The sequence below is a fragment of the Amphiprion ocellaris genome, chromosome 4 (genome assembly GCF_022539595.1).
Source record: "Amphiprion ocellaris isolate individual 3 ecotype Okinawa chromosome 4, ASM2253959v1, whole genome shotgun sequence".
Taxonomy (NCBI): domain Eukaryota; kingdom Metazoa; phylum Chordata; class Actinopteri; family Pomacentridae; genus Amphiprion; species Amphiprion ocellaris.
Window position 1 is genome coordinate 3,004,329 of NC_072769.1, and position 19,742 is coordinate 3,024,070.

A 19,742-nucleotide genomic window follows, 5' to 3' on the forward strand; every position below is an offset into this window, starting at 1 on the left:
GGAATAAAGCATTATTACCAACGTGACTAAAGCCTGAGGTTGAGAGACTACTGTATTCTTTATTATACAAATGAACAAGACTAATTTAAACATTAAAAGCAGTTTACCATCGTAGAAAATAGTATATTTGACTTTAAAAAATCGACGTAAATGTTTCATTTGCAGAGACCTGCTTTGTTTTTAGATTTATTTTTTTAATCATTATTGTGTATTTTCGTGTAACTTCATTTATTATATTCATTGGTTGTTATTTTAGTTACATAAACACTCATTTAAATGTCCGGATTGTAGTTTGGTCACGTCTCAATAAAAATTAATTTGAAGAGGGTTGGGCGACCACGTGACCGCGTTGTCATGACAGCGCCTCTTGTTGTTAGCCGCAGCTAGCTTTCGCTGTTAGCTCCCCGAGTTCACCGGGAGGTTGCTCGGTGTCCAACCATGGTGAGAACACGTTAGTTTAACCGGTAACCGTTGGTCCCTGTGCCGCTGTGGTGAGAAGTGGGAATGTTACTGTACCTCTATGGGATGAAGTTAGCATGTTAGCTTAGCAGCAATAATGTTAATGTACCTCTATGGGGTGAAGTTAGCATGTTAGCTTAGCAGCGGGAATGTTACTGTACCTCTATGGGGTGAAGTTAGCATGTTAGCTCAGCAGCAGCCAGGTAGCGGCTTCGTGCGGAGGCAGTTAGTCGGGTTAGCTCACAGAAAGCGGCTCTAATAATGTCGTTGTGATTTCTGTTCCAGCCACCGAAGACCAAAACCAAGAAGTCCGGGAAGGGGAAGTCCTCCTCGGTGGTGGACGGCCTGTCCACGGAGGAGATGTCCAAAGATCAGGTCGGATGCTAACAGCTAGATTCTGATTGGACAGAGCTTTACTCAGTTTGTTCCATATTTTAATGAAGCCAGAACCCAGTTTACCATCTAGACCAGTGGTTCTTAACCTTGTTGGAGGTACTGAACCCCACCAGTTTCATATGCGCATTCACCGAACCCTTCTTTATTGAAAAATAAAATATGATTTTTTTTCAAATTCAAGACATAGTTATATGTTTTACTGGTGCACAAAATGAACCGTGCATTAACATCACTTGTGCTCTTGTATTCCCCATCTCCATGCAGCTTAAGGAAGTGTTCCTTTAGTTTTGCTGGTGCTAGACTACAATTGCTTAACTTGGCATTGCAAATCATGCAGATAGGACGCTGATTCCCATCACGTTCCGTTATACATGTGAATCCATGTTGTACATATTCGTCCGACCACTTTCTTTTTTTGCTCAACATAGTTAGTATGGATTAAAATATTAAGAAAGAAATCACACGACGTACCATCACGACAGTCACAAGTCGACTACTGAGCTCACCAAATTCCCTGCAGCATAGATTGACCAAGCAATGTAGCGTGATCACCTGCAGCCAGTGATGGCCAAGCAGGGGGTGTCATCACGAATCATATGAGTCGACTGTGTGTTTTGACCTCCGTCGAGACTGACTCACCGAACCCCTAGGGTTCGATCGAACCCAGGTTAAGAACCACTGATCTAGAATCTATATTCTTTTGGGGAAATACTAAAATAAAAAGAAAAACCGAGCTATAGATTTTACCTGTCCTTTAGAGGCTAAAGATAGAAAACTTTTAGATTATAAACTGGATATTTAAAGTGGTATCTCTGAACTAAGAAAGTAGATTTTTAATATATTTTTAATTTCCAGACTCAGAAACAGTGAACCGTCATAAACTTACTGAAGTTAAACTTCATCACCTCCTAAAAATATTAATGTTCTCACAGTTTAACTGCAGACTTTAGTCCTAAAGTTTAACACAGAATTTATTTTAATCCGATCAAACACAATGATCAGGGGGGTTAGCATGTTAGCTTAACAGCAGGTGTATTACTGTACCACTGTGGAGTCAGGTTAGCATGGTAGCTTAGCATCAGCTATATTACTGTACCACTGTGGAGTCAAGTTAGCATGTTAGCTTAGCAGCAGGTGTATTACTGTACCACTGTAGAGTAAGGTTAGCATGTTAGCTCAGTAACAGGTGTATTACTGCATTGATGTGGAGTCAAGTTAGCATGTCAGCTTAGCAGCAGGTGTAATACTGTACCACTGTGGAGTGGTTAGCATGTTAGCTTAGCTGCAGGTGTATTACTGTACCACTGTGGAGTCAGGTTAGCATGTTAGCTTAGCATCAGTTGTATTTCTGTACCACTATGGAGTCAGGTTAGCATGTTAGCTTAGCATCAGCTGTATGTTGCATTGGTCCTGCAGCTGGAGGAACACATCATCCGTCTCCGGGAGGAGCTGGACCGAGAGCGGGAAGAAAGGAGCTTCTTCCAGCTGGAGCGGGACAAGATCCAGGCTCTGTGGGAGATCTCCAAGAGGAACCTGGAGGAGACCAGGGCCGAGCTGAGGAACCGACACAGGGAGAAGGAGGAGGCTGAGGAGTGCCACCGAGTGGAGATCACAGTGAGCTGCACACCCAGACACCAAACCTTATTCTAACCTAAAACTAACCTTAATGCAACCTAAAACTAACCTTAATGTAACCTAAAACTAACCTTATTCTAACATTAAACTAACCTAAATATAACCTAAAACTAACCTTAATGTAACCTAAAACTATCCTTATTCTAACTTAAAACTAACCTAAATGTAACCTAAAACTAACCTTAATGTAACCTGAAACTACCTTACTATAACCTAAAACTAACCTTAATGTAACCTAAAACTAACCTTACTATAACCTAAAACTAACCTTAATGTAACCTAAAACTAACTTTAGTTTAACCCAAATCTAATCCTAACCTCACTTTAAGCTAACTTTATGCTAACTCTAAGCTAACTTTACACTGACTTTAAGCTAGCTTTACGTTGACTTTAAGCTAACTTTACACTGACTTTTAGTTAACTTTAAGCTGACTTTAAGCTGACTTTAAGATGACTTTAAGCTGACGTTAAGCTAACTTTACACTGACTTTAAGCTAACTTTATGCTAACTTTAAGCTAACTTTAACCTGCCCTGACCGACTGGTTTATGGCTGTTTCTTCAGGTCTACAAGCAGAAGCTGAAGCACGTTCTGTCAGAGCACCACAACACGACGACCGAGCAGAAGCTGGAGGGTGTGACCTCGTCCTCGCTGGTCCAGAACCGGCACCGGGAGGCGGAGTTCGTGCTGCGCAGAGACGTTCAGGGCCTGCAGGCAGAACTCAGAGAGAAGAAGCTCCACGGCGAGAACTCCATCAAGGAGCTGAAACTGGTGAGATGTTCTCCGAGAACCACCATCACGTTTCATTTCTCCTCCTGAACACTGTGGAAACACTCTCTTCTTCTCCACAGAAACACCAGGTGGTGCTCATGGAGCTGACCAACCAGTACGACCGCAGGATCCGAGGTGAGAACCACAGAACTTGCAGGAAACCAGGCAAAGGTGTTAGCTGGAAAACATTTATTAGAAGATGACTTACAGCGAGTGCTCACATAGATGTTACTCATAAATGTTCTCATAAACACATTGTGTTCCTGACCGTTACTCATGAGCGTTCCTCACAAATATTCCTGAATGTTCCTTATAACATTCTTCACAAACGTTCCTCATAAACATACCTTATAAATGTTCCTCACACATTGTGTTCCTAAACGTTCCTCATAAAAATTTCTCACACATTGTGTTCCTGAACGTTCTTCATAAATGTTCCTCATAAACGTTCCTCATAAGTTTCTCACACATTGTGTTCCTGAACGTTCCTCATAAACGTTCTTCATACACGTTCGTCACACATTGTGTTCCTGAGCATTACTCATGAATGTTCCTCATAAATATTCCTCAAAAATTACTCATAAAAGTTCCTCACACATTGTGGTCCTGAATGTTCCTCAAACGTTCCTCATGAACGTTCCATATAAACATTCTTCACAGTCTTTTCCTGAACGTTCCTCATGAACAATCCTCATAAAAGTTCCTCACACATTGTGTTCCTGAACGTTCCTCATGAACGTTCCTAACACATTGTGTTCCTGAATGTTCCTAATAAATGTTCCTCACACATAGAGTTCCTAAACGTTCCTCATAAATGTTCCTCACACACATTGTGTTCCTGAACGTTACTCATGAACGTTCCTCATAAACGTTCCTCATAAATGTTCCTCATAAATGTTCCTCATAAACGTTCTTCACACAATGAGTTCCTGAACGTTCTTCATAAACGTTCCTCCTGATTGTCCTCATAAACGCTCTTCACACATTGAGTTCCTGAACGTTCCTCATAAACGTTCCTCACACATTGTGTTCCTGAACGTTCCTCATAAATGTTCCTCACACATTGTGTTCCTGAACATTCCTTATCAACATTCCTCAGAAACGTTCCTCATAAACATTGCTCATGTAACGCGTTCCTGAATGTTCCGTCCTCAGACATGGAGCTGAAGTTCCACCACCAGATGCAGTCTCTGATGGAGGCGGAGGGGAAGCGTCGTCGGGCCGAGGTTCTGGAGCTGGAGGACCAGATGAAGAGTCGCGTGGTGATTCTGCTGGAGGACCAGGACCGGGCTCTGCGGGGAACAGAGGAGTTCTACGCTTCTGTCCAGAACAAGCTGCTGCTGGACCAGAAGCTGCTGAAGGTGAGACGTTGGAGGGAACAGAATGTGGCCACGGTTCCACCGGGCTGCTCACATCATGTTCTGTCTGCTGGTTCTGCAGGAGGAGCTGGCTGAGCTGCAGAAGAAGCAGAACCGAGCAGACAGAGAACTTTCAGCGGCTCAGCAGGAGAACCGACGTCTGACCGAGGATCTGCAGGAGGCGGAGCAGAAGCTGCCAGAACTTCAGAGACGGCTGCAGGAACACAACGAGGCCAAGGCCAGGATGGAGGTAGGTTCTCCACCAGACTAAAGATCTGTACTGAACAGAACCTCAGAGAAGAACCTGAAGATCAGATCTACTTTGTGGATCTGTCATCGGGGAAATTCACAGATGAAGAGAGAAGCAGAAGAATTACAAGAAGAATGACAGAATTTAAAAATAAAGCTAGAAAAACAAAAAAGTTCTAATGGTGAGAAAAGGATCATCTGAAGAAAAGAGAAAATATCTGAAAAATCTAATTAAATATTTTACCAACATATGAAAAATATTAGTGAAGAAAATCTCCAGAAAAATAAATAAAACTGTCCAAGAATATATTATATATTCTATTATTTTATTATTATAAATAATAATAATAATAATAATAATAATAATAATAATAATAATAATAATAAAAAACATTTTCAAAAAGTTTTACTAAAATGTCAGAGAAAAAATATAATTAAAAAAACATTCCAAAAGAAATCACAAAATGATCCTAAAATGTCTAGAACACATAAATTAAATGTCCATAAATGTCTGGATTTGTTCTTTTAAGCTAAATTATCTGGGAAAAAAAGAAAACCAAATGGCCTCAAAATATCACAGAAATATAAACAAAAAGTAATATAAAAAATAACTCCCCTCCTCCCCCTCCCCCCCTCAAAATAAAAAAACAAGAAATTCATGAACTGGCCCAAAAATAAATGAAAATTAAAGAGTCAAAATATGCCTAAAATAACAAAAACTGTTCCTGACGTAACATCAGTAAAAAAAAAAAAACAAAAATATTAATAAAATGTGCAGAAAAAAAATTACAGTGTCATAAAAATAAAGCAATATTCGTTTAAAAAAAAAAGTTACTAAAATGTTGGTTTTCCCTCCAAAAAAAAAAATCTCCAAAAAAAATTCCCAAAATGTGATGAATTAAAATAAATAAATAAAATAAGATGTAAAATGTCTGATAAATATTAATAAATACAAACAAATTACCCCATACTGAGAATATTTTTTATATTATTCTTGCTGAAAAAATTCTTTAATTATTGAAAGGACATGAGAATAAAAAGATGTTTGGTTCAGACGTTCCTGACCCTGGTTCTGGTTCTGCTGGACAGGTGAGCCGGGCTCAGGTGAAGCTGATGGCGAAGGAGCTCAGAGATCTGACAGTGGAACACGAGCTGCTGCTGCAGGCCTTCCAGAAGGTCAGCTGCTTCTGGTACCTCGACCTGTCACCTGAAGCTGTAGTCCAGACGGTTCTGATGTGTTCTGGTGTGTTCAGGTGGAGCAGGAGCGTGACGAGCTGCTGACCCGGCAGACGGAGGCAGTTCTGGACCTGCAGCAGAGCAGTGGACTGAAGGAGACGCTGCTGCAGAAGAAGCTGGAGGTGCTGACAGAAACTCTGCAGAAGAAAGAGGTCCAGCTCTGCTCTGCTCTGACAGCGACCAGCATGGAGGCAGGAAACAGCGCCACCAACAGGCTGGAGGTACCGACACACACTAACCATACCAAAGAGACACAAAACGACCACAAAGAGACAGAAAACAACCACAGAGACACAAAACAACCACAGAGACACAAAACGACCACAAAGAGACACAAAACACAGTTTCAGTCTCTAACTGTGTTATTTTGTTTGTAGGAAATCCTGCAGCATCATCAGGTGTCGGTCGGTTCGCTGCAGCAGGATTTGGCTCAGGACTGTCAGGTGAGTTATCGGTCAGTAATCGTCAGAACGTCGAGTCGCTGCAGGTCACCTGCTGACATCTCACCTGCCGACGTCTCACCTGCTGACGTCTCACCTGCTGACGTCTCACCTGCAGGGATACAACGAGCTGCTGCTCACCTGTAGGGAGAGGCTGAAGGCTCTGGGCATCTCTCTGCATGACTTCCCCTTCAGGCCGGCCGAGCAGATCCTGAACCGACCCAAACCCTGAGCTGGAGCTGAGGGACGACTGTACGGGCTCCTGGAGACATCTGGAGACACCTGGAGACTCCTGGAGACGAGCTGCACAACCTCATGTGTGTAGTTTGGTCTACTGCTGCTCAGACTTGTTTTTACATCATGAAAAGTTTATTTAGATTTAAAACAAAATGTGCAAAAAAACTGAAAACATGTCTGGAGAATATAAATGTTTGTGAATAAAAGCTGTTTAAATTTTTCACAGTTTCATCTTTTATTCTGTTAAACCTGAAAATGGGTGAAAACGCAGTTTGTCAAAGGAAGAGTTTGACGTTTTAGGAAGCACAATGAGCACGATTCTCTCTAGGTCAGAAGAACTGAGGAACTCTGGTTGATTTTTTTTTTGAACAAGGTCTTTTTATTTATTTTAACAATTATATAAACAAACAGAACAAAGTAATACAAACTGTAATAAAATAATGAAATTCAAGACCCCTCCACCCCCATCTTCCCAGTGCTGGACCGCTGGTGTTCCTTGGTTGCATACATTCATTTCGAGAAGGACAGTCCATTGATGTCCCACAGCACTGTGCAAGTGCTGAAGCTACACGGACATGTCAGTGGCTGACATGCCTTCAACAAAGGAGATGAACGGTTGCCAGGTCAAATGGAATTGATTGGTGGAACCCCTGATAGTGTATCTGATTTTTTCAAGGTGGACATGATACATAACTTCCTTAATCCATTGGCCATATGTAGGAGGGTGAGCGTCTTTCCATTTGAACAAAATGAGCCGTCTAGCCAGCAGACAGCAAAAGGCCATCATATTTAGCTGATGCCCTGTGAAGATTGCCTCAGCTGGAGCCACGCCAAACAATGAAATCAATGGGGATGGATCCACCGTTCTCGCACAAATCCTAGAAAATGTCTGAAAGACGGTTTGCCAGAAGCTGAGAAGGCTAGGACATGTCCAGAACATATGCAAAAGTGTGGCCGGAGCTTGTTTGCAGCGATCGCATGTTAGGTTGAAATCTGTTTTTATTTTCGATATTCTGGTTTTAGTCCAGTGGAGCCGATGTACGATTTTAAACTGGATCACGGTGTGTTTGAGGCAGATGGATGACAAGTATATTCTCTGAATGATTTTTTGCCAGATGGCTTCAGAGATTCTCTCACCTAAATCTGTTTTCCATTTATCCTTAAGAGAGTCCAGATCTGTAAGGTTGTATGAATTGAGCAACTTATAGACTCCACTCATAGTTTGCTTTTTATCAGCTTGAAGTTTGAAAATGGAATCAAGTATGGATGCATCAGGACGGAATAGGAAGGTAGCAGAATTAGTGACAACAAAGTCTCTGAGCTGTATATATCTATAGAAATGTGATTTATGAATACTGAATTTACGCGATAGCTGCTCGAATGAGGCAAATGTATTATCAACATAGAGGTCATACAGTGTACGAATCCCCTTGGTGTACCATGCATTAAAGGCTTCGTCCATAACTGATGGAAAAACGTGGTTTTTGACTATCGGTGCGACGTGAGAGGCCGCTGGTGTTGAAAGTACGCCTGAACTGATTCCAGATTTTAACCAAATGGATGATAGTGGGATTCGAAGTGAAAGTTGAAATGGGCTGTTTGAATGGTAGGTTGGAGCATAACAGAGCTTCCAAACATGTAGATTTAACAGATGATCTCTCCAAACCTGTCCATTCAGGATCTTTGATGTCACTCCTCATCCAGTACAACAAGGTTCTAATATTGGCCGCCCAGTAATAATGTATGAAATTTGGTAGCGCCATGCCTCCAACCATGCGAGGTCGCTGCAAAATGTTTTCCTTTTTTCTGGGGCGTTTCTTATTCCATACGAAGGATGATATCTGGCTGTTCAGATTGGAAAAGAAGGATTTTGTTAAAAATATGGGAAGACTCTGAAATAGATAGAGAAACTTAGGGAGTGTGTTCATCTTGATAATGTTGATTCTACCTCCAAGAGAGAGAGGTAGGAGGTCCCAGCGTTCAAGGTCCCATTTCAGGTTACGTAAGAGGGGATGATAGTTAGCTTTATAGAGATCTTTGAAGTTGTGTGACACCCATATGCCCAGATAGCTGAACTTTTTAGAGCTGATTTTGAAGGGAGTTGTAGTGAGATAGTCATCAATTACTGAGGAGACTGGCACAAGTTCATTTTTTTGAAGGGTGACTTTGTATCCAGATATCTTCCCGAATCTGGCCAATAGATTCAACAAGTTAGGAAGGCTTGAGGGGGGCTCCGATATAAATAATAACATATCGTCTGCTTATAGAGAGACTTTATGTTCCGAGCCCACCCGGCAAATCCCCCTGCTAGTGGAATTCTGTCTTAGGGCAATTGTAAGTTGTTTGATTGCGATTGCAAATAAAAGTGGTGAAAGAGGGCACCCCTGTCTTGTGCCTCGTCTTAGCTCGAAGTAGGCAGATAGATTATTATTGGTGCGAACGGCTGCTACTGGAAGCGTATATAAGATTTTTATCCAAGATATAAATTTAGGACCAAATTTGAATGCTTCAAGAGTTTTAAAGAGGTACTCCCATTCCGCCCAATCAAATGCTTTTTCAGCATCAAGTGAAACTATCACCTCACTGTCCCCAGGAATGGATGGATTGGCACTATATAAAATGTTGAACAGACGTCTGATATTGAAGAAAGAATAACGGCTTTTTATGAATCCTGTCTGGTCGGGTGAAATAATGGAGGACATAGCAGCTTCAAGGCGATGTGCCAGCAGTTTGGCAAGGATCTGAGCATCTGTGTTCAGAAGTGAAATAGGACGATACGAGCCACAGTTAAGAGGGTTCTTGTTTTTTTTAAGTAGCAGAGAAATTACCGCTTGACGCATGGTTGGAGGCAGGGCTCCGAGGGAAAGAGATTTTTCAAATGCCAGTAACAACAGGGGCGAGAGTTGGTTTGCGAATTTTTTAAAAAATTCGGTAGGAAAACCGTCAGGCCCTGGAGATTTTCCACTTTGCATGGCTTTAATCGCTGCAGTTATTTCTGCAGCCGTGATGTCCTTCTCCAGTTCGTTCAGAAGCTCTGCATTTATAGTAGGAATATTCAGGGGTCTAAAGAAGTCGTCGACGGCACAAGGATCGGTGGGGGAGTCTGAGGTATGTAGCGACTGATAAAAATTTTTGAAACAGGAATTAATTTCCCCATTATCCGTGTGTTTTAGACCATGCTCATCATTAACTGCGGATATAGTCTGATTGGCAGTTCTTTGGCGCAGCTGATGTGCTAGGGCTCGTCCAGCCCTCTCCCCATGTTCATAATGGCTGCATCTCGATTTGGAGATCAGATATTCAGCCTGTCGCGTGGACAGGAGGTTAAATTCAGTCTGTAGTTCTAGGCGTTTTTTAAACACATCTGCATTAGGGGAATAGCTGCATAGAATGTCAATCTCCAATATCTTTTCTGTTAATATTCTAAGACGTTCAGTCCTCTCCTTTCTTTTATTTGCACAATATGAAATAGTCTGGCCCCTCAGGTATGCCTTTAGGGATTCCCACGCAGTGGATGGTGACATCCCTTGTGTTTCATTAATATCAAGAAACATATCAATTTCAGATGATAGATGTTTAACAAATTCTTCTTCTGAGAGAAGAAGAGAATTGAGTCTCCATGGACTGTAGTTAGAGTGCATGATAGGGATGTGGATTTTCATACTCAGAGGGGCGTGGTCAGAGACAACTATTGCTCCGTATTCACATTCGTTAATTAGATGCAAGATCCTTTTATTGAGGAAAAAGTGATCTATACGCGTGTATGTTTTATGAACCTGGGAGAAGAAGGAATACATCCTGGAAGTAGGATTGCGAAAGCGCCACACATCAGCCACGCCATATGTCGTAAGGAAGCGTTGAATCGAACGTGCCAAGTTAGACAGGGGTGTCCTCCTTGAAATACTCTGATCTAAGACAGGAGAAAGTATAAAATTTATATCGCCACTGAGAATGAGATAATGTGTTGTCATGTCAGGTAACTGAGAGAAGAAGTTATTGAAAAAAGTAGGTTCATCCCAATTGGGGGCATAAATATATGCTAATATGACCGGAAGTGAATACAGTTTACCAGTTACAGTGACATATCGTCCGGCTGAGTCAGTCTGCATAGCTGACGCTGTAAACGGAATATTTTTATTAATCATGATTGCCACCCCTCTTGCTTTTGAATGAAAATTGGATTGATATATTTGACCTGACGATCCTCTGTTAAGGTGGGAACTATCCATTAGGCGTATATGAGTTTCCTGTAGAAATGCAATGTCTGTCTTAAGTTGTTTTAGATGTGAGAAGATTTTTTTGAATTTCACGGGGTGATTCAAAGACTTGACATTCCAGCTCACCAAGTTAACCGGGCAACCGTCACATCCTCCTAATCCATTCCCACTTACCATAAGGTGTGTTCAAAGATGAATGCATCATACATGGAACCCATACAAGTGGGGAAAACGAAGAGAAAAAAAGCATAGTAACAGCAAAATGTGAAAGCACAGCACAATGTTCCCAATAAGGAAACCAGCGTCCCGTCCAGCGTCGCATCCCCGTCCCCCAACCCCCGGCCCCTATCCCACTCACCTACACAAACATGGTCAGAACAGTGCCCCTCGAAAAAAGAACCACACATTTAGTGCTTGTATAGGGGAGCTACAAAGCTAACCACACGGACCCCCGCTAGGTCCTTTACAAAGATAATGATAATAATAATGATGATAATAATAATAAAGAGATAATAATAATAACAATAATAATAATGATAATAATAATAACAATTAAGACAATGCTAATAATAGTTACAATAATAGTAATAATAGGTAAAGAAAGAGGAAGAGAATAAATAAAAAAAAATTTAAAAATAATAATAATAATTAAAAATAAAATAAATAAAATAATAATAAATAAATAAATAAATAAATAAATAAATAAAAGTTAAAAGAAAGAGAGAAAAAAGAAAAAAACATTGTACAGAACAAGGCAGAATTGCGGCGATTAATTTACATTAATTACACTGTTTAGAGAAGACTTCAGAACTTAGAAATTTGAAACCGATGAACTACCATATAACCCACCAAGCTTTGGGATAACCTGAGCACACACAGGTGGAAGGATTTATCAGTCTTACTGTCTCTCTCCATCCGAGGATGTGATAATGTTCTCTTTCACGTAGGCCATGGCTTTGGTTGGATCGGTAAACTCCATGTCCTCCCCCCTGTGTGTCACTCAGAGACAAGCTGGGAACAAAATCCCAAACCGGACACCCTGACGGTCGCGGAGTAATTTCCTCACGTCTGTGAAGGCTGCTCGGGCTTTGGCGACGCTTGCAGTGTAGTCGGGAAAGATGGCGATTGGATCCCCGTTGAAACGAAGCGGTCCCTGGGTGCGAGCCCGGCGTAGTATCTCAATACAGTCCTTGTAGTAATGCAGCTTAACAACGATGACACGGGGTCTACCTCCCGGTTTCTTGGACCCCAGGCCACGATGAGACCGGTCGACCAGCGGCTCTTTATCCATCCGTAACACTTCGGCCAGCAGTTTAGCCACCGATGTCGTGGAGCTGGAGTCGGGTGCTTCGGGGACACCAATTATTCTTATGTTACACCTTCTCATCCTCCCCTCCATATCCTCACACTTCTCTTTCAGTCCAACCATTTCTGCCCTCAGCTCGCTTACTGTATTTTTCAAAGCAGTCACCTCGTTCGACCACACCGACAGGCCATCCTCCACCTCTTTGATAGTTCCCCTCACTTGGTCGATCTCCGCGCCGAGTGCAGCCGTATTGTTCATTATTTCGGATTTTACTGCTTGCAACTCGCCTTTGATGAAGTCAAAATCTTCAGCGAGGGCGTTTTTCAATTCCGACTTAATCACCTCTGAAATGTCCGCTTTGAGTGCGAGAAGAATTTCCGTCTTCAAATCTGTGGCGTCCATCTCGATGGGGTCCAGCGGAGGCACGCCCTCTTTACCTGCACTTGCGGCGGCATGTTGGTCCAAGGAGGCGTTGGGCCTGCTAGCGGGGTTTCCAGTGTACTTGAACTTCTGTAATTTGGCAGCCATTCTTGCACGTCAGCTTGTCCGTATGGTGTTCAGTGGGTTTTCGAAGATAATTCACCGTCGAGTGAAATGGGATGCACAATATAAAAATAACTTAAAAGTAAAGGTCCAGCGGGAGCTCACTCACTACATGTCTACTCCATTGCAGCCCCAGGCCACGCCCCCTGGTTGATTTTTTACAGAACGACTCACATGACCAGTTTAACATTCAGAGGTTTATTTAAAACTTCTTTGATTCAGTGTCAGTGAATGTAAATGTTCAGTTAACTCAGAATAAATGAAGAAAAACTGAAGATCTCGACATGTGAGGAGGAGAAAGGACTCTAGCAGATGATTTAAAGAGTTCCTTTTCCTTTATTTAACGGTCTGCGGGTTCAGACCAGATGTCTGCAGCAGTGTTCAGTCGGACATCACGGCGTCCGTTCGGTTTCCTGTCAACTCCGGTTCTAGTCCAGGTGTGACGCCGGTGAGTTCACACTGAACTGAGGAGACTCTTCTGGGAGGAAAAGGTTCCGGTCAGCCAGTTCCATGACTGCTGTGCTCGAAGACGCCCTTCTTGAAGAACGGGGAGAACTCGCAGACATCCCGTTTGGACAGACGGACGTCTCGGTCGGTTCTGAGAGGACAGCTGGAGGACGACAGCATCACCCGGAACAGGTTCCTCAGGTACCGCTGCAGAGAACAGACAGAACACTGAACTCATCTGAGGGCTGAAGGAACAGGAACGCCCTCAAATCATCACATCTGGAGAACAACTTCTGCTGCTCCAGCTCTGGTTTACCTGCAGCTTTATAGCAGCTAATATGGATATTTATCATCTGGGAGATCTTATACCTTTTACCAATTTTATAGATAATTTAAAAAAAAAATGTTGACTGTTAGCAGAAATTTGAAATTTGAAGCTGACTGACGTAGATAAAATGAGGCTAATGCCGCTAACATTAGCTTTGATTGTAGTAGTAGTAATGTGGCTAACATTAGCTTTGATGGTAGTAGCAGTAATGTGGCTAACATTAGCTTTGATAGTAGTAGTAGTAGTAATATGGCTAACATTAGCGTTGATGGTAGTTGTAGTAATGTGGTGAACATTAGCTTTGATAGTAGTAGCAGTAGTAATGTGGCTAACGTTAGCTTTGATGGTAGTATTGGTAATGTGGCTAACATTAGCTTTGATAGTAGTAGCAGTAGTAATGTGGCTAACGTTAGCTTTGACAGTAGTAGCAGTAAAGTGGCTAACATTAGCTTTGATGGTAGTATTGGTAACGTGGCTAACATTAGTTTTGATAGTAGTAGCAGTAGTAGTGTGGCTAATATTAGCTTTGATAGTAGTAGCAGTAATGTGGCTAACATTAGCTTTGATTGTAGTAGCAGTAGTAATGTGGCTAACATTAACTTTGATAGTAGTAACAGTAGTAATGTGGCTAACATTAGCTTTGATAGTAGTAGCAGTAATGTGGCTAACATTAGCTTTGATGGTAGTAGCAGTAATGTGGCTAACATTAGCTTTGATTGTAGTTTGATTGTAGTTTTCGTCCTTCAGAGTTGTTCTGTTGGGCCTCTTGGATGTTTCTCCCTGCTGACGTCTGACGTTACGGTGAGCGTATTGCGTCACTTCCTGTTGTAGCGCTGTGTTGTGTTCTGTGACTGTTGTAGCTTATCCACTCCATCTAATTTGATATTCATTAAATCTGTGTGTAGCGGTAATATTTGAATCGTAACATACACTCGTTTTCTTCACGCACCCTCTCAGTACTTAATTCTAAGTTAATCTGTTATCTCTGTCCGCTAGCCTAGCACTTAGCAGTTAGCATGGCTTCTCCCTCTTCCTCTCCTTCTCTTTCCTGCTCAGTGTGTCACATGTTTAGTTACTCCTCTGCCTCCTTTAGTGATAATGATACCTGTAATAAATGCAGTCTGTTTGTAGCTTTAGAGGCGAGGCTCTCTGAATTGGAAGCGCGGCTCCGCACCATGGAAAACACCCCGCTAGCTGTTAGCCAGGCTCCCTTAGCCGGTGCGGACCGCAATAATATAGCTGCTAGTGTAGCTTCTGCTAGCCGTACCCTAGCAGCTCCCGAGCAGCCGGGAAGTCAGGGTAGCTGGGTGACAGTTCGTAGGAAACGTAGTCCTAAGCTCAAGCCCGCTGTCCCGGCACACCACAAACCGCTTCACGTTTCTAATCGTTTTTCCCCACTCAATGACACACCCGCTGAGAAACCAACTCTGATCATTGGCAGCTCCGTAGTCAGAAACGTGAAGCTAGCGACACCAGCGACCATAGTAAAATGCCTCCCAGGAGCCAGAGCGGGCGACATAGAAGCAAATTTGAAACTGCTGGCTAAAGATAATCGTAAATACAGTAAGATTGTTATTCATGTCGGCGGTAATGACACCCGGTTACGCCAATCGGAGGTCACCAAAGTTAGTGTGGCATCGGTGTGTAACTTTGCCAAAACCATGTCGGACTCCGTAGTTTTCTCTGGACCCCTGCCTGATCTGACAAGCGATGATATGTTTAGCCGTATGGCAACGTTTCGCCGCTGGTCGTCTACGTGGTGTACTGCAAACGACGTTGGCTTTATAGACAATTGGAGCTCTTTCTGGGGAAAACCTGGTCTGATTAGGAGAGACGGCATCCATCCCACGTTGGCTGGTGCAGCTCTCATTTCTAGAAATATGGCTGATTTTATTAGAACTCCTAAAGCATGACAACCCAGAGTTCAGACCAGGATGCAGAGTTGTAGTCTTCCACACCTCTCTGCAGTTTCCTCTCAGCTGTCACCCTCCAGTAAATCACTTAGCTTTATTGAGACTGTGTCTGTCCCCCGACCACCAAAATTCAATAAATTAAGCAAATCAAAACTAAACAAAAGACATAGTAACCATAAAAATCTAATTAAAATTAATACCACTATTTCAACTGAGCGAAGAAACAGGACAATTAAATGTGGTCTGTTAAATATTAGATCTCTCTCGTCTAAATCTCTGTTAGTAAATGATTTGATAACTGATAACCAGATTGATTTGTTCTGTTTGACTGAAACCTGGTTGCAGCAGGAAGAATATGTTAGTCTAAATGAATCAACTCCTACTAGTCATACTAACTGTCATGTTCCTCGAATCATGGGCCGAGGAGGAGGAGTGGCAGCAATTTACCTCTCTAGCTTAAAAATGAACCAGAGACCTAAACCTAGTTACAGTTCATTTGAAAATCTTACTCTCAGTCTCTCTCATCCAGATTTAAAAGCTCAGAAACCAGTTTTATTTGTTGTTGTATATCGTCCTCCTGTTCCTTACTCTGAGTTTTTATCTCAATTCTCAGACTTTTTATCTGATTTAGTGCTCAGCTCAGACAAAGTCATTATTGTGGGTGACTTCAACATTCATGTTGATGTGGACAGTGACAGCCTTACGACTGCTTTTAATTCAATATTAGACTCAATTGGGTTTTCTCAACATGTAAATAAACCAACTCATAGTTTTAATCATACCCTTGACCTCGTTCTGACTTATGGCATAGAAATCAAACAGTTAACAGTATTTCCCCGGAACCCTCTTCTTTCTGACCATTTTATGATAACATTTCAATTTACAACAATAGATTGTATAGGAGTTAAGAATAAATATCATTACAGTAGATGTCTGTCTCACAATTCGGTGACTAAATTTAAGGAAATAATACCCTCTCTATTTAGTCCAGCACCACTTACTGATATAATGGAAGGGAAATATTATAATTTTACCCCCACAGAAGTGGATTATATTGTTAATAATGCTGCAGCCTCACTGCGTACAACACTCGATAGTGTTGCACCTGTAAAAAAGAAAGTTCTATCTCAGAGAGGACCTGCTCCTTGGTATAATTCCCAGCTGCGGACTTTAAAGCAGGCGTCCCGAAAGCTGGAAAGGAAGTGGTACTCCACTAATTTAGAGGAAGTTTATGTAGCTTGGAAAAAAAGTCTAGTAATTTATAAAAAAGCTCTTCGTAATGCCAGGACAACATATTATTCATCTTTAATAGAGGAAAACAAGAACAACCCCAGGTTTCTCTTCAGCACTGTAGCCAGGCTGACAAAGAGTCAGAGCTCTGTTGAAACTTGTATTCCTTTAGCTTTGAGCAGTAACAACTTCATGAGCTTCTTTACAAATAAAATTATTACGATTAGAGAAAAAATTAATCTGGCCCTTCCTGCAAATGTCACAGATGTATCATCGAGTACAGATACTTTAGAATTGGCTGTAAGACCAGATGGATATTTAGAATTTTTCACCCCCATACATCTCTCTGAACTCATTTCAATAGTTTCTTCATCCAAACCATCAACATGTCTTTTAGATCCTATCCCAACTAGACTGTTCAAGGAGGCTTTACCTTTAATTAATTCCTCAATGTTAGATCTGATTAATCTCTCTCTAGTAACAGGTTATGTACCACAGGCTTTTAAGGTTGCTGTAATCAAACCTTTACTTAAAAAGCCCACTCTAGATCCAGATGTTTTAGCCAACTATAGACCAATTTCCAACCTCCCATTTCCCTCCAAAATTCTGGAAAGAACAGTTGCAAATCAATTATGTGAACATTTACAAAGGAATAGCTTGTTTGAAGAGTTTCAGTCAGGCTTCAGAGTGCATCATAGCACAGAAACAGCTCTGGTGAAAGTTACTAATGACCTTCTCATAGCGTCAGATAATGGACTGGTCTCTATACTTATTTTATTGGACCTTAGTGCAGCATTCGATACAATCGACCACAAACTTTTATTACAGCGACTAGAACATTCTATTGGCATTAAAGGGACAGCACTGGACTGGTTTAAATCCTACTTATCAGACAGGTTCCAGTTTGTGCATGTCAACAATGACTCTTCTGAGCATACTAGGGTTAATCATGGAGTTCCTCAGGGTTCTGTCTTAGGACCAATACTGTTCACATTATACATGCTTCCCTTAGGCAACATTATTAGGAAGCACTGTATTAATTTCCATTGTTATGCTGACGACACTCAATTGCATTTATCTATGAAGCCAAATGAAACTAATCAGCTAGCTAGACTGCAAGATTGTCTGAAGGACATAAAGACCTGGATGACCTATAATTTCTTACTACTAAATTCAGACAAGACTGAAGTCATTGTATTTGGCCCCAAACATCTTAGAGAATTGCTTTCAAAGCATATAGTTACTCTGGATGGCATTACATTGGCCTCCAGTACTACTGTGAGGAACCTCGGTGTTATCTTTGACCAGGACATGTCCTTTAACTCGCACATAAAACAAATCTGTAGGACTTCCTTTTTCCACCTGAGAAATATTGTGAAAATCAGGAACATCCTGTCTCAGAGTGATGCAGAAAAACTAGTCCATGCATTTGTTACTTCTAGGCTTGACTACTGTAATTCCTTATTATCAGGTTGTCCCAATAGCTCTCTGAAACATCTACAGCTGATCCAAAACGCTGCAGCCAGAGTACTGACGGGAGTTAGCAAGAGAGATCATATTTCTCCTATATTGGTTTCTCTTCATTGGCTCCCTGTTAAATCTAGAATAGAATTCAAAATCCTTCTTCTGACATATAAAGCTCTTAACAACCAATCTCCATCATATCTTAAAGATCTGATAGTACCATATTACCCTAGCAGAACTCTTCGCTCTCAGACTGCAGGCTTACTTGTTGTTCCTAGAATCTCTAAAAGTAGAATGGGAGGCAGAGCCTTCAGTTATCAGTTACCTCTCCTGTGGAACCAGCTCCCAGTTTGGGTTCGGGAGGCGGACACCCTCTCTACTTTTAAGACCAGGCTTAAAACCTTCCTTTTCGACAAAGCTTATAGTTAGGGCTGACTGGGTGACCCTGACGGGGTGAGCTGGTGTTTTCATTTGCACAACTGACTTCCCCTCTTGACGTCCCTTTAGTTTGCCCCTAGTTATGCTGCTATAGGCCTAGGCTGCTGGGGAACCTCTCTGGATGCAATGAGCCCTTCTCTAACTACCTATGTATTTACTATATATACCATTATTGCATTACATTCACTCTGTTTCTTTCTGTGTCCTTTCTCCGAGTGTCCCTGGTCCCAGAGCTGGATGCTGGATGCTTCAGATGTGTGGCTGTGTTTTATGGTCCTTGTGTCCCACCCCCCACCTCTCTATCTCTACCCCTCTATCTGTATCCCTCTATCGCTACCTCTACCCCTCTATCTCTACCTCTCTACTTCTTCTGTCCCTCTCAACCCGCCCGGCCAGCAGGCAGATGGGTCCCCCCACATTAGAGCCGGGTTCTGCTCGAGGTTTTTTTCCCTGTTAAAAGGGTGTTTTCCTTGCCACTGTCGCCTTTTGGCTTGCTCTGGGGGTCAGGCATATGGGTTCTGTAAAGCGTCTCGAGACAATTTGACTGTAATTGGCGCTATATAAATAAAATTGAATTGAATTGAATTGAATTGTAGTATTGGTAACGTGGCTAACATTAGTTTTGATAGTAGTAGCAGTAGTAATGTGGCTAACATTAGCTTTGATAGTCGTAGCAGTAATGTGGCTAACGTTAGCTTTGACAGTAGTAGCAGTAAAGTGCTAACATTAGCTTTGATGGTAGTATTGGTAACGTGGCTAACATTAGTTTTGATAGTAGTAGCAGTAGTAGTGTGGCTAATATTAGCTTTGATAGTAGTAGCAGTAATGTGGCTAACATTAGCTTTGATTGTAGTAGCAGTAGTAATGTGGCTAACATTAACTTTGATAGTAGTAACAGTAGTAATGTGGCTAACATTAGCTTTGATAGTAGTAGCAGTAATGTGGCTAACATTAGCTTTGATGGTAGTAGCAGTAATGTGGCTAACATTAGCTTTGATTGTAGTAGCAGTAGTAATGTGGCTAACATTAGCTTTGATTGTAGTAGCAGTAGTAATGTGGCTAACATTAGCTTTAAT

The 19,742-nt window shown here is 41.7% G+C and overlaps 2 protein-coding genes across 7 annotated transcripts in view; one reads left to right on the forward strand and one right to left on the reverse strand.

Annotated features, from left to right (window-relative positions):
- Positions 1 to 339: 339 nt before the first annotated feature.
- On the forward strand, positions 340 to 7,001 carry LOC111563088 (dynein regulatory complex subunit 4-like). Of its 2 annotated transcripts, none has more exons than XM_023262000.3 (11): positions 340 to 441; positions 745 to 834; positions 2,272 to 2,469; positions 3,054 to 3,260; positions 3,341 to 3,395; positions 4,416 to 4,621; positions 4,701 to 4,868; positions 5,957 to 6,043; positions 6,121 to 6,324; positions 6,481 to 6,546; positions 6,662 to 7,001. In XM_023262000.3, exons 1-11 carry the CDS (start codon positions 439 to 441, stop codon positions 6,773 to 6,775), a joined length of 1,398 nt encoding a protein of 465 aa, XP_023117768.2. In that variant the 5' UTR covers positions 340 to 438; the 3' UTR covers positions 6,776 to 7,001. The 2 variants fall into 2 exon arrangements, with proteins under 2 accessions (XP_023117768.2, XP_023117769.2); XM_023262001.3 differs by having other exon boundaries at positions 434 to 491.
- Positions 7,002 to 13,028: 6,027 nt separating this feature from the next.
- kif16ba (kinesin family member 16Ba) overlaps positions 13,029 to 19,742 on the reverse strand; it is a 39,786-nt gene continuing 33,072 nt past the window's right edge. For all 5 annotated transcript variants that reach the window (XM_023261970.3, XM_055010059.1, XM_055010057.1 and 2 more), the window contains one exon: positions 13,029 to 13,500. In XM_023261970.3, the coding sequence (XP_023117738.2) occupies positions 13,345 to 13,500 (156 nt within the window). In that variant the 3' untranslated portion in view covers positions 13,029 to 13,344. The remainder of the gene's footprint in view (positions 13,501 to 19,742) is intronic.